Source organism: Rhinopithecus roxellana, chromosome 21 (assembly GCF_007565055.1).
Source record: "Rhinopithecus roxellana isolate Shanxi Qingling chromosome 21, ASM756505v1, whole genome shotgun sequence".
NCBI lineage: Eukaryota > Metazoa > Chordata > Mammalia > Primates > Cercopithecidae > Rhinopithecus > Rhinopithecus roxellana.
The window spans coordinates 16,089,739-16,106,938 of record NC_044569.1 but is presented as its reverse complement, the minus strand read 5'-3'; the positions used below and the strand labels follow the sequence as shown (position 1 = coordinate 16,106,938).

The 17,200-nt window shown below is 45.6% G+C and overlaps 1 protein-coding gene across 5 annotated transcripts in view; it reads right to left on the bottom strand.

The window, feature by feature from the left end:
- Positions 1-244: 244 nt before the first annotated feature.
- MAPRE2 (microtubule associated protein RP/EB family member 2) overlaps positions 245-17,200 on the bottom strand; it is a 162,877-nt gene continuing 145,921 nt past the window's right edge. For 4 of the 5 annotated variants that reach the window (XM_010362716.2, XM_010362715.2, XM_010362714.2 and 1 more), the window contains 3 exons: positions 16,959-17,098; positions 11,732-11,890; positions 245-3,404 (listed from right to left, as the gene is read on the bottom strand). In XM_010362716.2, the coding sequence (XP_010361018.1) occupies positions 3,330-3,404; positions 11,732-11,890; positions 16,959-17,098 (374 nt within the window). In that variant the 3' untranslated portion in view covers positions 245-3,329. Of the gene's footprint in view, positions 3,405-11,731; positions 11,891-14,682; positions 17,099-17,200 lie in introns of those variants that run through there. The other variant, XR_004055690.1, reaches the window with a different exon arrangement.

Below are 17,200 nucleotides of genomic sequence, written 5' to 3'. Positions count from 1 at the left end.
GTTTTCTCTTTCTTTTTTTTGGTAAAGTTTTTAAAAGGTATTATAGCTGCTACATTTGATATCAAATATGAGTCTGTAACTCCTGTTAACATTTGCCATCAATAAAAACAAAGACACCTCCCCGTGTAAATCATAATAAAATGTGGGTCGATGTGTAAATCCACACAAATCTTTTCCTATTCGCATGCTGACTGAAAAGGGAATCTTCAGCATAAAAATTTAAGAATCTGTAACTCCAGGCAGATTTTAACATATACTTTTTTTTTTATTAAATATGTAAAAAGATCAATGCAAGTCAAGTTATTCACATATTCAGAGACAAAAACTATTCTACCATGCGACAATAGGTGGGTAATGTAAAATGAATGTGATACATCTGAATAAGACTTTTTCATCTATTATGTCATTACTTATCTATATTTATAATTAACAATACATATGTTTACATTCCTTTCAGTTTACATTTAATATATAACAAAAGCTTTATGGTGTACTATTTAGTAAAAGTAATCTGAATGCATATTAAACCTTAACGGAATAATGGAAATACTCACCAGGGAAGGGAAGAGTTCTTGGTTCCCTTCTGGAATTTACTTCTCTCAGGTCAACAGGTGTTTTTCTTTTTTTTTCCTGCTTTTCTGCTTAGAACAAACATGGACTTTCTCTTTGCCCCCTGCTTCGATCACTTCCTATCTGACAGCAGCAGTGGAAGTGCTATAACCAGCCGACAGTGGGCATGAGAGGGGACTAAGGATGAAACTGGGCTTCCTGAGAGGGAGAAGTGGAGCACGCACCCAGGGACACTTCCCGCCCAGCCTGATGACATGTGACCAGGGGCCGCCAAGGAAAGCGTGCCCTGAATGCCGAGATGAGAGAATGCTGGGGTCCCACCATCCATGGGAAATGAGTGGGGGTCTGCGCAGAGGCTGGAGGTGCAGCCTAAGAAGACCGACTCAAATTCAGCTGCTCAAGATTCCCCAAAGCATCTGAGACATCAGCTGGGGTGCAGCACAACAGAAGACTTTAAGATGGGGCCAGAAAGAAGACTGTATAGCTCTTCTCTAAATAAACGAATGGTCTGCCCCAAGCCTTCGTGAAGGAGAATGGACTATAGTGACTGGGGAAAGTTCTCTTTGCAGGCTAAGAGATCTGGCCAGCATGTTTATAACTGAGAAGGCTGGGGAGCTGGAGGACAATGGAGTGGTTCCTGCAAGAGTCACCAGGGAGGCTTATGCAAGCTATACAGCAGTAAGGGGTTGCTGGAGAAAGCAGGATCCTGACTCCCTGCTACCCATTCACGTGCATCCACATGACAGGGGTTTGGTCATGATCCACCGAGCACTGGGTATGACTGAGATGTCCAGAGCAGACGAAGAATGGCCTAGGAACCACTGCAGTATCAGCTGCATAGAGTTATTGTGACCTTTTACAAGAGCTATTTTTTTTTTTTTAAAGAGATCAGTGAGTACAACAGGCTCAGAAGGGTAACACGCTGTTAAGCATGATGCTGTGTATAGCACATGCCACTACTACTTGTGACCAGGTGTGGGAGGACGTCACTGCCGAGAGCCAGGCTGTCCAGCCTTAGAGAAATAAGCTGCCGCTATAATGCAGAGTGAGCAGGAGAGAGAAGAAAGGGAAACCAAACACCACGGAACATCTGTCCAATTCTGCACAGTGTGTTGCAATAATCTCAAAAATACAAGCCATCTTTTCCATATAACTCAATAAATATCACTTTGCTGTAAAAGATTTATTTTGGAGAGACTTCTTTTGGTGAAAAGCTTCAATGCTAGAATTTAGAATTCCTATTTCATCAATTAATAAAGAAATTTCAAAGCTTCAGGATACATAATTCAGAAATTTATTTTAAGCTTTTCAGTTAAGCGGAAAGTGGGGTGGGCACATTTGTTTCTTGTTTTTGTTGCACCTGCTAAGTCAAATAACAAGTGAAAGTAAATCTAAAGTTAGAAACCAAGGTGAAATGAATGATCCAGGAAGGGATACCATCTGTCAAAGGAAAAAATAAAGAAATAAAAGAGGCAAAGACTTGGAAAGAGACTAAGAAAATGTGCAAATATTAGTTAAAAAAATAAGGAATGCTTTTAATTCATTAATGTTTCCTCTATTTATGAATTGCCATGGTTTAGCTAAGGTCAATGACAAGAAGGGCCCTTGTGTTAAAGAGGGAAAATTCTTTATTCTAGAAGATATTGGAGTCATAGATTTTTCTGTGCTGTTATTCCAGTGTCTACTCCAGACTGCAGAACCATGATTCTCCCTTGCAATTATGCTCCTATTAATAAGGTCTTCACTTCTAGCCTTACAGCAAGTGTGTGGCATGGTGCAGGGCCTTGGAGCTCAGGGCTGCACACCTGAAGTTACCCTTTAGTAGGGATCCCCTAGAGTGAATGACAGTTTTGTGGCTGAAACCTACACAAAGAGGAAGAGGAATGAGGCAGGAAGACCTGTACCCAACCAGACCCTCTTTGGACTGCAGAAAACTGATGGCAACATCTCGGGGAGAGTGGCTGCCCACCGGAGAGGACCCTGAGAAACCAAACAGCATAACCTGGGAAACGGGCTACATGGGGGGCAAAGGACATGGTGACAGGGCAAAGTTGAGATGGTGTTTTCCTTGAGTGAATGTCTTTCAAAACTAACAACATACTGTGTAGTTGTCTAACATGCTGATGGAGGAACACTGCTGGGCCCTGAAATCCTAGCTTTGAATCCATTTTTTCCCTTTAGTATTGTGAGTAGAGGGAGAAACTGACCTTATGTTTTCCCCCATGACACAAGTCACCGTCATTATGGCTTTCATATCAAGTATCTGTTTCCCTTTGTTCCAATTATTTGACCAAATTTATGTTCAGAGGTTAGACTTGCAAACATCAAAGCACCACAAATGTGTGTGACATCTAGTGACACTGGGTTGAAAAATGCCAATATAAATACCATATATCAAATTACCATTGTTTCACACCAGGATAAAAAGAGGGGTGGTGGCAGTGGTGTTGGGGTGGGAAAGAGTTGTTCTGGAAAGAAATGAAGAAAAGAGCAGAACCAATCTCAAGCAGCCAAGTGGTGAAGTTGGATGTATGTGACCCTATGATCTCTCGGGTAGGCGGCCAGAGGGCCGTCCGCTAATACACCTTGGCAAAGAAAATGGGAACCAAGCGCAGTGGCTGGCATATGCAACAGTGCGTTGATGGTAACGGCAGATTGGGAACAACTGGTTTCTGTTGAGCTTGGGGCCACACATGTTCCAATTCTCCAGAAGAAACGTTCCCATGCACAATGGAAGTGTCAAGAGCAGCCGGGGCGGGTCAATACTCTTCCTGCTGCGGGGGCTGCTGGTCGTGGGCTTGCTCCTCTGCTTCCGGCTCTTCTGTGTGGCCCTCCTGTGGGCAAGGGAGAAGTGTCAGCTGAGATAATTGACTGGGAATGGGGCCCTGCAGCGTCCCAGCCCACTGCCACTGCCAGCATGGCATCTCAAGGCTGTGGAGGGCACCAGGCTTAGTCAGACACAACTCGCCATGCAAATGTCTCCCAGCTTCTGGTGGCCGATACACGTGCAGGAACGCCTTAGCTTCTCCATGGATCAAAAACCAGATCATTCTAGAAAGCACAGTCATCAGGCTTCAGGCACCCAACTATTTTGTTTCCGAAGGAAATCTTCACAGAATACATGGCATACTTTCCTAACCTTTGTAAAAGAGTAAACCAAACACAGTGACCCTAGAGCACCATGACAACCATGAGTTAAGCTGCTGTAATATAAAAGCAGCACCCCTGGCCTCTGTGGTATGTTGGGGGTGGGGTGTCACTCCTCACTGATGGATAGGGATGTGGGTTTTTGCTCCATTTCCTAGTCCCTCCCTGGCTGTCATTCTTCTTGCTCCATAGTGTCCGCCTGAAGGAGACCCTTTGTTATGTTACTAACCTGATGTAGGCTTAGACACTAGAGCAGCAGTGTTAGAGGCTCCTAGGCTAAGGAAAGGACAGCAGGCACATTTCATGGGTTGCCCCAGGCAAGGAGGCCCCTCCCAACGAGGGAGCTCAGCAGCTTTAGCTCAAGGACTTCGGGACGTCTACTAAGACTGCTTGGGGCCCTTTCGACTTAACTGAGAATCAGATAGGTGAGTTGCTCTTCCCACTGTTTAGAAATAAACAGCCCTATTTATTCCTTTGCCTAACCCAGTGAAGCCCATCATGAACACCAACTCCAGGGAGCACTAGCCTAACTCAGCCATATCTGTACATTCATTCATTTTCTGAACTCACACAAAATATTTGCTGTTTTTCACCTTAGCTGACGGAGCATGGCTAATCAGAGGAGTTCCCTGTTCCCTCAGGAAGGGCACACAGCTTCTGTGATGCAGTCTGGAGCATGTGCTGGGACATACAGAAGTGCCCATGCCTCCCACACCTGGCATGCTGACTCCTGAGCACTGAACTGCCCAGGCCCTTCCCTGTCTGTCGGGCCCCTCTTCCCTGGAGCTTAGGACAAACCCATCTTTAGCCAATTCAAAGATGGCATGATCATCTCTCCAGATCACTGCTTCTCTCTTCTCCTGCAGCATTTATTTTCTTCCTCTGCTATGACACTGATTTGGAATCTTGTCTTGACTCTTTCGGCCCCATCCACTGGATGCTGAGGTTACTGAAGTCTGGGATAGGATTCTTGGTGCCACATCTTTCTTATGTAAGACTCAATCCATGTTGTGTTGAGAGGAACAAATCGCAGTGGATTCAAGAATGAATGACTGAGACCATCAGACTATCAGCCAAGGTCACAAGCCACTTATTTTCCGAGAGCCAGTAAGTGGAATGTTAAGGTTACAACATGGACTCAAGTTCACATCCCAGCTCTGTTATTTACAGGCTGTGTGGGTTTGGGCCTAGAACTTAACTGCTCTGGGCCCAGTTTCCTCATCTGTAAAGTTGGGGATAAGAGTATCCATGTAGGAGCATTTTCAATGCATTTCATTAATCAATGAATCAAAGGACTCCTCGAATCCAATAGAGGAGATAATGAGTTAAAATAGATAAAGTGCCTAGAAGAGTGTTTGGCACATTGTAAACAGAAATGTGAGCTGTGGTTATTATTTCTTAGTGGGAAAACTCTGGAATATATTCTAGAAGTGCAAGTAATTTTTTAAAAAAAGTAACCCTTTCTGTGACAACCAACAGTAGACAGTGACATTGTGTTGAAAACTTGGGATAAAATCTGGCATTGTCTCTTACTGTGCCGACAGGCCCCTTATTCAGCAAATGTGAGCTCTCCCTACCCCATGACCACCCTGTGTTCACCACCTAGAACTGGCTCCACCTCTGGAATGTTAGGCCCAATCTCTTGCTCTCTCTGACCACATCATGTGTCTTCCTGACCCTTGCACTCCTGGATTAATTGCAGGTGCTTTTTGACCTCGGGGAGATCTCAGAGCCCTGATCCCCTCTTTACTCCCCTTCTGCCGGATCGACCCCAGACCGCTAGGCATCACAGCAGCTGTGCTCTTGGCGCTTCCTCTGCACAATGCTTTGCCCTCTGCCTGGCACATGTGAGTCTGGTCCTCTCAGCTCAGAGTCAGTGCCTCACCGACAGTGTGGCCATACACGCTTGGGGAGCAGGAGAGAACTTCCTGGACCAGCGCGGGACAAGAAACAGTCACTGGCCTTCCTAAGCCAGTGCTCTCCTCTCATCCAGGGGAGAAGAATGAAACTAACATTCATGGGAGTTTGACAGGAATGGTGGGCTGGGAACTCCCAGCTGTCTGTCCTGCCACATGCTCCTCTAAATTACGAGAAAGTCACTCCTCCCTGAAGCCTCTCTCACTGCCTGCACCCCCGAGTTAATGGCTTCCCTCTCCAACCTTCCTATCCTCAGTTTCTGCTTCGGTGAGAGGGTGCACCACAGTCCTGCATGTGTTCCTGCTGGGTGGCTGGCTACACATCTGTCTCTCCAGCCAGGCTCTGAGCCCCCCGCGGTGAGTTATGTTGTTTTATTCAGCATCCTAACTCTTGAACGTGAGTGTGGTGTCTTCCATATTGTATTGCTCAAACTTCAGTTGGTCTAAAGTATGCTTTTCTTTATATAATTGTTTCTGTGCATGTTAGACTGCTGAAAAGATTTCAGAAATGAGGATCTGTTTTACATTTTGCAGAAATTCTCGTTTGCTCACGTCACAACCAGGAGTTTATTGTGGGCTAATGGAGTTCAAGTTGAAAGACCTAGATTCAAGTAATCATTGAGCCTGTAACAAACTAGAGGGCCAGGAAGCCACTAGGCTAGGCCTCCTTTCCAAACACATCTAACAAGACAGCAGTTTTGCTGGCCTTGTCTATGGCTCTGAGGCTTCCAGATGCCCAGGGCAGCTGCTCCTCATGCAAACCCAGCTTAAGTCTCAGTCACAGGACCCCTCTGTGATGTCATGCATCTGCAGGAACTGTGGACCCCAGACAGCTCTCACTGGGAAATACCAGCAAAGCTCCCAATTTATCAATGGATTGCTCATGCTTGGCATGCAAGTTAAGGCAGTCTGAGAGTCTGGCAGAACACATCTGTAATTCTGAGGTGTTACAAATCATAGCTGAGAGCTCACAGCCCACACAATGCTACTGCAGGCTCACGGGAAAAAACAATCTTTTTCTATGCCTTATACAAGAATGAAGAACTTAAACCCATGTCTAAGTAGAAGGCCAGGCAAAACCTATACCAAATATAAGACTAATGCACCAGAGCATCACTTAATAATTCTACTATGCGCGCATCAATCTATTCACATCTTTCCGTTTAGCTGTGAGTGATTGTAAGAAGACTATCATTCTTTAGTTTCCTTACAATCATTAGATAGAGAGGCAAACTGGAAGATGGTATTGAAGAAGGCTTTTGGCCACTGTGGGAGGAAAATGGGGGCAAAGGAGAGAGGAAGGCCCATCAGGAAGCTCCAACAGCTCCTGGCTTCCTAGCTGTGGGAGGCACCACCCTGTAGCCTTGTCTCCTGCCACCATGCCAGCTGTGGCTGCTGGTCTTTCTTCTCTGCTTTGCTCATGCAGTTTCTCCCTAACTTAGCTCTATAGCTGTTGATGTTCCCAGTCGCCCTGTAACATCCAACACAAATGCCAACTTTGCTATGAAGTCTCTGTGTGGTCCTCCAGGCAGCTTTTATCTGCTCCCCACGCAAGTTTATTTATGTCTCCATTATCACATTTGTCATCATCTGACACATATTCCAGTTAGTCATGTCCCTGTCTGTCTCCCTTACTGGGACTGGGAGCTCCTCTGAGGAGGGGTTGGGTCTTTTTCTATAGCCAACACTTAGCCCAGTGACAAGAGGACCTCCAGTGACAGAAGCACAGCCTGTCCCTGCAGGAAACAAGTAACTGTTCATAAGCTGGTGCCCTTCAGCTGACAGCATCCACAGGGAGCAGGTAGCCAATGCCTCAGCCCAGACTCCTGTGGCTCCAAGCTAAGTATCAGGGGAAAACATAATGAGAATAAGTATCTGCTCTGGAAACTTCCACTAGGTTTCTACAACTGGGAATTGAACCACCTCTGTTATTTTCTACTCAAAACTCCCACCTGGATTTTCACATCTTCCACACATCATATTCTGGGATGGCTTAAATATAAGAATCAGAGGCCAATCAGTGTTAAGTAATCACTCAGGGAAAGAGATCTCCCCAGCAAATACTCCTACTTCAAATGTCAAAGCAAAGCATGTCCATCTATGTTTAGCTGAACAGCACGTGCTACAACCTGGCCTTCTATCTCCAGGAGGGCTCTGGGAAAGGCAGACAACCAGGCATCTGTGCCATCTCAGTTCTGTACACACAGCTGTACCAACAGCATCATGAACAAAGTGCTGGCGCTTCCTCCCAGATGCCATGCACATCATCCCTGCACATGGGTGCAAATCTATCCATCACCCAAGTGTAGGGCTGGCCAGAAAACAGGACACAATGTCAGAGGAAAGCACAGTGGGGCAAAAGCAGGATTCCCAGAGATGGGGGCAGTGGTGTATGGTGGCATCGTAACCACTAAGCACATTCTTTTCAAAACTGATGCTTTTACAGACCATAGGCATAGGGGAAGGTAGGCGAGGGTACAGCTTTAAGAAGGCTCACTCCCCCAGAGTAGGACTGGCTATGTGCTTCTGGGTGGTTCCAGAGAAACCAGATTCCATATTCTCAGGGAGAAATGAAAATACTTGGAGGCGTTACGATATCCAGGATGATTTCTTGGACCTATGGCAGGTGGAGTGCTGGGGGGCAGAAAGGAGAGTATCTAGCTGCTCCTGAGCCTCTTGGCAGAGTCATGCATGCACAGGATATGGAAAGCACCCAGCACGGCATCCAGGCCCACTGCAGTCTTCCTTTTCTTTCTGCATAAAAACCAAGGTTTAAAAAAATGGGTCTTGTCACATTCCAGATAAGGACACCTGGCATATTCCAGATCAAACGGCTTACTCTCTGTAGAAAACTCAGTATAGCCTGATGTGTCTCTTTTGGAGTTTTACAGACACAAAGTTGCAATAAAAATATCCTGGAACTAGAAAAATTAAGCCAGCAACTGCATTTGAACATCTTGCTCTGGTAACCCACACATGCAATTTATGTTAAGGCTGTTTTCTCTGCCAGATTCAACTGCCTGGTTACTCTGAGTAATTCTCTTCTTGAATTTTGGGTACTCCCCAGCATATACTTATAGGCCAATGCCTCTGTCTCTTCCCCTCTCTCTTCCTTCCCTTAAATCTATTTGATGATGTCAGCGCAGTGCCAGAGATACAACAAAGTGGGTTTAAAAAGTTACAAACTGGCTAGAAGAAAACTGAAGTTCTTCATGGATGCTGATTTAAAATCAGATGAATGCCCAGAAAAAGAGGCCACAACTAGGCTTTTGAAAGTGCAAATCAATAAAACGAGATAAGGGGAGTCATTTAGAGAAAACCCAGGTAAAAATTTGGAAATTTTTAGTGTGTTCAACTGAAGACTGTCAAGTAGACAGTCAATGTTGAGGCTTTCCCCAATTGGTACCATGTTTATTTCCTCCCTGCTCCATGGTAACCAATACTCGGCAAGGGAGGTAACATAGTCCTTATGATTTTAGCCTCTGAGTTAGATAAATCTGGGTTCAAATCCTAGTGCTGGAGCTTATTAACCATGAGCCATTGGGTAAGTAATTTCAACTATAAAATGTAGATAAGTAACTACTCACCTCACAGGGATGTGGTTAAGATCAGAAATCTACGTGGGACATGAATACAATCCCTAGCACATACTAAATGCTCAATCAGTATTAGCCATTACTACTGTCATAATACCATTTAAAAGGTGGCTCAGAGTTGGAGAAGGGAGAACATAAACTCAGGATTCAGATTTCAGGGTTCAAATGGAAATTATTCTGCTCCTAGACTTGGGAAAAATATTCAACCTCTCTGCTGCCTTAGTTTCCCTCATCTGTACAATGGGATGACAACAATAGCTAACAATCCTAACAGGATTCTCTAGAGAATTACAGGAGCTAATAAGCTAATACACATCAAGCCCTAGGCCCTTCTACCTCAAACCCCAACCCAGGTGCCTCAGAAGAAGAGGTGTCTGCTAAACTTATTATTCAGTCTTAATGAATGATGAGGCCTTAAAGTGTTATTTCTTCTTTTTTGGGGGGGGGACGGAGTCTCACTCTGTCACCCAGGCTGGAGTGCAGTGGCACGATCTCAGCTCACTGCAAGCTCCGCCTCCCGGGTTCACGCCATTCTCCTGCCTCAGCCTCCCGAGTAGCTGGGACTACAGGCGCCGGCTACCGCGCCCGGCTAATTTTTTGTATTTTTAGTAGAGACGGGGTTTCACCGTGGTCTCGATCTCCTGACCTCATGATCCGCCTGCCTCGGCCTCCCAAAGTGCTAGGATTACAGGTGTGAGCCACCGCGCCCGGCCTAAAGTGTTCTTTCTTCTTGGGATGCCTGCATTTTAGTTGCATGTACATTGCAGGAATTGCTCTCTGAATCCAGATGGTGGCAAGGTGGTGCTGGGATGTATGTGTGTGGGGGTCGGGTGGTGACGGGTATGGCAGAACAGAAACTGAGTACAGTCATCTAGGTAGACCCCCTGGAAATCACACCCAGGAGGCAAGAGCTCTTGCCTGAGGCTGTCCACCTATCCTTAGCCGGGAATTCAGTGGACCTCTCCAACACTTCATTTGGAGTTCACTGTCAGGCAGTGCTCCTGCACATGGATTCCCTCTTGGGACAAAATCTGGCATGAGGTTAGACTCAGGGTTTCCCTCGTTTGAAGGGCAGGGCTGGGAAGAAGATTCGATCCTGCATGCTGGCCTTATTCCCACTAGCAGGCGTTATTACAGACAGCAGCGCCATTCACTCAGCCTCATGGTGGTGTGGAGACCTCAGCTGATTTAGCCTCAAACAAGCTTGTGAAGAGAATAACCATAGTCCATCTGGTGCTTACAGAGGGCAAGCACTCTGTACACACAGGACATCATATATGTGACGCTGTGGCAGCTGCAGACACACTACAGATCAGTCTCTGGTTTCTTCCATCAGATCTGAAAATACTGAGAACCGGATTTTATGAAGCCATCATGGAAACCAGGTGGATTCTCGGGGCTTCAAATTCTGAGCTATTGATAACCAAGAAATAATTTAAACCAAAGTATTTGGAAGAAATGAAAAAAAAAAAAAGTGGTAGAGAGCTTCCAAACCACAGATATAGTGCCTTACAGTTCAGGAGAATTTCAGTGCTAGTATTTTGAGGCATAAATGGAGTAAACATTTGCCTGGGATTCAGCTGGAATAAGAAAGCAAACGTGCTGATGGCTTGCTACGTCCTATAGAGAGATCAACACATACAATTCCACTGGAGGCCCTCAGAACATCACAGGCCTCCAGCCCAGAGACTGGGCCGCTTCCACTAGCATCAGCCTGACATAAAAGAAGCTGGACACCCCAACCCCTCAACTTGGCTCAGTCGAAGGTGAAGCCACATCGGGCTCCCACCCCCGCCTCGGGCTGCTGGGCCTCTCTCTCCTGCCACTGGCAGACCCGGGGTGCCTTGCCTCAGTCTCTGCCATGCATCCTGCCCCCTTCCTCTCCTTGCTTCCTAGATTCTTATTCCTCCCCCGTTTCTCACATCTGCTTTTCATCACCCTGACACAGCCACATCCTGGGTCTCCATCAGCACTTGTGAACAGCAACTCTGGTGGCAGGTCCTCCCCATAAAGGAGGTGTGCATGTGGCTGTCCCACAGCTCTGGTCTGTCCTGGCAATGAGTAACCAAGACAACTAGCTACGAAGTAAAAACAGTCAGTTATGGGCCTTCTGGGGATGGGAAAAGCATCTAGATTATTTTCTCCTTTAACCACACTCCGAATTTGCATGAAGGAGGAATCCATATACAAATTCTTAATGCTCATTTGCTCAGAGAACTGCAGACCACTTGGAGTTTGGCTGCATAAGCATATTTTTCTGTCAAAGCCTTCCCCACCCCACCCATCTCTTCCCAGATTAATGTATGACTGCCTGTCCCATAGGCATGGGTCAATGGATCATGATGATAATGAGGTTTATTCCTTTGGGACTATCAAACGCACTCAGCCGAGTGGTAATTCTCACTGAGGTCCTGGGGACGTGTTCCAAGGCATGCCGATCTACTGTGCTTTGACCAAGAGAGTCATTTTAGAACACAGGAGTCACGTGCTCCTCACACTTACGTGTTCTTCTGAAGCATACAGGACGTCCATTAGTCGCTGCACGAGGTCATCATTTTCCTGCCCATGTTCTTGGCAGAGTAGCTCGATCTCTCTCAACTTCCCAAAGTAGAAATCCCTTTCCTTTTCCACGCCTTCAAGGGCAAGTTTTAATGAATGTACCTGCAATGGAGTGAGAGTGAAGAAAAAATACCACCCAAAATATAGTATAAGAAGTGACCAGCAATTCCTGTAAATAAAACCCAAAACAGAGAGAGAGGGGGAGAGGGAGAGAGAGAGAGAGAGAGAGAGAGAGAGAGAGAGAGAGAGAGACAGAGAGAGACAGAGAGAGACAGAGAGAGACAGAGAGAGGGGCAGAAATAACCGACGTGTAAGTCTGAGGGAGAAACAACAGGGCTGTTGTCTGGAGCTTGACCCTGGGCCAAAACGTCCAATTCTCCACAGCACTCTGATCATTCCCTTCAGGCAACTGAGCGTTTATTAACCAGGGACAGAGTGGGCCTTCTGCTTGTGCGGTTCCACGCAGGCTGGGAGTGAGCTTTCGTCTGCTGCTAACATAGGCTGGAACACATCTTTCCTCTAACTTGTTACTGTGGTCTGAAAGTTTGTATCTCCTCAAAATGTGTATGTTGAAATCCTAACACCCAAGGTGATGATGTTAGGAGGTGGGGCCTTTGGGAGGTGGCTGTCATGGGGGTAGAGCCCTTATGAATAGGATGAGTGTCCTGACAAGAGGCCCAAGTGAGCTCATTCATCCTTTCAGCATGTGAAGACGAAGAGAAGGTGCCATCTATGAAGAATGGGACCTCAAGCAGACACTGAATCTGCTGGTGCCTTGATCTTGGACATCCCAGTCTCCAGAATTGTGATAAGTAAATTTCTGTTGTTTATAAGCCACCCTGTCTACAGTACTCTGCTCTAGCAGCCTGAACAGACTGAAATACTTGCTCATCTTCTGCAGGAAATGGAGAATGGGAGGAGGAAAGAGAAGCAGAAGAGAGAGGCTGTAAGCACGGCTATTTAGATTTATGTTGAGGACCTTCCCTCCCTTAGATCACTTGCATGGAAGCCGCCCTTAGCTGTAGACCCTTTCACAAATGATACTGAGCCACATTAGACAAACGCTCTCCAGGGAGAAAGTGGGGCTTCGTGACACGAGGAAAACTGGGTGAGACCGAAAGCCTGGCTGAATGGATCTGTCTCAATTTCTCTAGTTCGGGCTTTGGGTACGTCACTGGGAAGGCAGGAGGGCAAGGAAGGCCTATTCCCTCACCACAGTAACCCTCATGCCTTCTTTCTTCCTCTCGATCCTGGTTCACAGAGTTTCCAGGGATGTGCAGCTTCTCACGGTGGCTACAGAACAGTCCAAGTGAAGGGAGGAGGCAGCGGTCAAAAGAGGGTCCAAGAACTCGGATACCCAGAGCTAAAGAAACCCTGATGGGGTTGTGACTAGATCTGGCTTCAAATCTCGGTCTACCAGGCACAGCAGCTACACTCAGGCCCAAACTATTACTCTGTTCCTGGTCTCTGAGGATCTCCATTTGCTTAAACCCTTTGTTTATTTTTATGTAGGGTATATGCTTCAGGTGGTAAATTAAATCTTTCATGGCCCTCCTTAGGTAAAATCTCTCTGTCATTATCTTAAAAATCACCCCTAATAGAATTTCAAAAAATTAATTTGGAATGCAAAATTTCCTACTCTCTCCTTCTAATAATTCCGGGCCTTTGTGTATGCTTTATCCAACTGGAATTACTGATTCATTCAAACACACACTGACCCCATGCAGCGTCCATCCTCTTCCTGTGCACCTGGCAAACCATATCCATCCTGTAGATTCAGAGTTACCCTCACTGACGCCCCCAGGTAGCTGCTTGCAAAGCAGAGGAGAACCAGTTTGCTTTTAACTCATTTCTATTAATACTATAGCTTGCACATTTGTAAGATGTAAAAAAAAAAAAAAAAAAAAAAAAAAAAAAGTGAAGGTGACCAGCTTAAATTCCAGAAAAAAGAAAACTCTTATTCTAGAAATTCTTTCCTGCTTTAAAACAAACCAACCTCTCCCCAGGTTTGGACACAAAATCCATCTCAATCCTGTGCTAGTGCCAGCAGATGATCTGTGGCAGCTTAGGTGTGTTACCACCCCTCAGCCCCCTGTACCAGGCAAGGACACATCCCACCCACGAAAACTAGGTCTGTCTGGCCCCCTAGGGCTTTGTTCTGCACACTGAACAAATAGCTGAGGCTTTTCCAGACAAACCTTTAGTGCAAATCAGGCTTCAGTGATATTCCACATGCATTAGGTAACAGCTGCCACTACCAACATTCCCTAGTAAAAACCAACACTAGCTAACTTATATGATGAAAGATCAATTGGCAAGCAAAATTCCACTGTCATAGTCCCACTCACAAGGACCAATGCCAGCCTCATCCCTCTTGTGTTGTGGCAGATGCTTAAGCAATGAAGGAGATGCTGGAGATGGATCTTAGAAAAGGAGAAGCAGCTCTCTTCTTATGATTCTTCCAACTCCTCCCAGTGTGGCCATAGACTGCAGGTTCCTGCAGGCCTTGCTGTTTCAGTGATGGCTATAGTCTCCGCCTGGGCTAACCGACACCCATCCCCGGCCTCACCTGCGCTCCCTGAGCAATGACCAACCTACTTCCAGTTGGCTAATCCACTGACTCCAACCCACTTCTGGTTGGCTAACCCACTATCCAGAACAAGTCCCTAATTATTTTGTTTATGACTTTTCCTACTGTATGTCTTTTGATTCATTTCTCTCATGGGACTGGTCTAGCATAGTATTACTTCTTTAGTGCATCATGGGAAATTGCCTGAGAAAATGCAAGAGGCCAAGCAAATGAGAATCCTCCAAGTTTATGGCACTTGTCCCTTTCTCAATGAAGACTGTGCTTCACCCTTCAGCATCAGGGTCTCCCCTCAGCCTCTCCTCACCTGAGTGTTCTTTGTTCCAACACCATGATGCCTGTGGGGCCCCCTCCCAGACTCGAGGGGCATCCTGTTGGCTCCAAGACAGAAAAAGGAGGGAACGGCAACAGTTAACCATGGATATAAATTTGGAGTAAGTGCTCAGTAATATTGATTGAAGGACTCACAATGCAGGGTGTGTCTTCCTTCTGAGGGACAGACAGGGGGAGGCACATTCCTCGGTGTGAAGGTATCAGGGGCCAGAAATGGGGAGTGAGGCCTTTTGGAAGTAATGAAGGGATTATAACAGGAAAGTGGCACTGGACCATTCCTCTCTCTTCTCGCTCGGTTCTCTGAGTGGCATTGTGGATGGTAGGATGGTTTAGTGGAGGCATTTTAGAGGTCTGGGTTCCCTGGGGATGGGCTCTGTGTGTGATCTGGAGAGCCAACGGGAGTCTAGAGCCAGCCCCAAGGAGAGGAAGTGGGGCTGGCTGGGTCAGGCTGTAAGGGGGAGAGAACCTCAAGGTTTCCACGTGGTCATACTTTGCGCTGGAGAGGTGGGACACTGGGTGTGGTAGATGGGGAAGAGAGGGAGGAGTCATGAAGAAACACAAGATAAGAAAGATACCAAAAGAATTTGGGTTCCTTAAGGAAAAAGAGTTCTACAGTTGTGCCTTGGTATCTGAGAGGAACTGATTCCAGATTGTCCCTCAGATATAAAAACCCATGGATACTGAAGTCCCTGATATACGACAATATAAGATGTCATATTTGCATATAACCTACGCACATACTCCTGTATACTTTAAATTATCTCTACACTACTTATAATACCTAACACTATGTAAATAGTTATGTTGTATTGTTTTTAATTTGTATTAGTTTTTATGTTTGTATCGTTATTTTTTATTTTGAATATTTGCAATACTTGGTTGCTTGAATCTGTAGATGTGGTAACCCATGGATATGGGAGGACCAACTTTAGGTCCAAGGCATTACAGCCTTTAGGTCTACTCTGATTTTCTTGGAGCCTGAGACATGTGGCCCAAGGCTCTTTATGACTGTCCTTACTGCCTTTTAATTGAGAAGAAGTCATTATTGGAAACAGGACTCAAACTGAGAATCAGCAGGTAATTAGAACATTCCAGTTTCCAAATCCAAGTCCTACCTGCTGGATGGCTTAAGTTTTTACACCTTTTTCCATAAAGTGATCAGAATTGTAAAGAAACACCCTAGCTAAGAAACTGCCTTCATTAAACTAGATTCTTGATTACAAATATACAATTATCACAAAAGCTGTTTCTAAACTCTTGCTGGCTCATCAAGAATAAGATTAATAACCACGACTGGCCCAGTGAGTGGCTGGGAACAGCCTGGGGCCCTGGAGTAAAGGCTCCTCTCATAGCGGCAGGGTAGCCAGGATAAAAGGCTCTCCTGTATGGGCCCTCCACTACCCGTTGCTTTTATTACTTTTAAGCTACATATAATCTTAGGAAAGATGAGAAGTACCTAAGATTTTATAATGAAAATTTCAAAGACAGTGGAACTAGCTAGATTTTACCATAACTGTGAGGAATGCTAAATTAAAAGGAAAGCTCTTCTACTTAAAACACAATTGTGGCCTTTCAGATCCCCCAAATATTGGGTTCGGTGCTCCTGCAGCACCCAACTTCTGCCATTGTGGGAAGTATCAGGTTTTTTGTTTAGCTCGTGTAATAACCTACTGTGTGCAATTGCTATCTACAAGTTCTATGACGGAAGGAAAGGTATCTATTTTACTACCATTATACTACCAGCATTAAGCGTAATATCTTTCATATAGAATGAGCTCAACTACTAATAGCTGAAGAAAGGAAGGAAGGAGGGAAAAAAGATTAGGGGAGGGAGACAGACTAACCCTGACTCAGCCTTTAAAAAGAGAGGGAGGGAGAGAGAGGGAGATAGACTCACCCTAATGCAATGCAGCACTATCTAGAAGGGCCAGAGGTGGGCAGGATGGACTATGGTCTAGCAGGAGCTCATGACAGCCCTGAGGGACAGGGGAGGGGAAGGTGGTCTGAAGTCTGCAGCAAGGCTAAGCCATCTGCCCCATCTTAATGTAGAACTTTGAGATTTGTGACTAACACTTTTTATTCATCATGGGCTACTGATTTTGTCTTCCAGAACAATTCTTTTTATTCTTACTTGAAACCAAGGATTCCTCCTTACCTTCCCTCCCTTACCCCAGTCCTAGGGGATCCTAGGCCCCCTACCTCTTACATACGTCACTGCTCCTAGAGGTGTGGCCAGAGCTGATGCATTACCTGTTCATTAAGGTGTATGACCTGCGTTTCTAAATCTTTATCAGATCTGGATGCTGAGCCGCCGGAAGAAGCCCTTTTGGCTGATGAGGGTCGAGAAGGTGTGGATCCTGGTTTAGCTGCTGGACTTGATTTAGCTGCACCTGAAAGCAATCAGAATAAATGCTAAATACTGGTAATATTAAAAATGTGTTTTAGATATATAGAAAATGAATGATATAAAAGAAGCTTACTATAACATATAA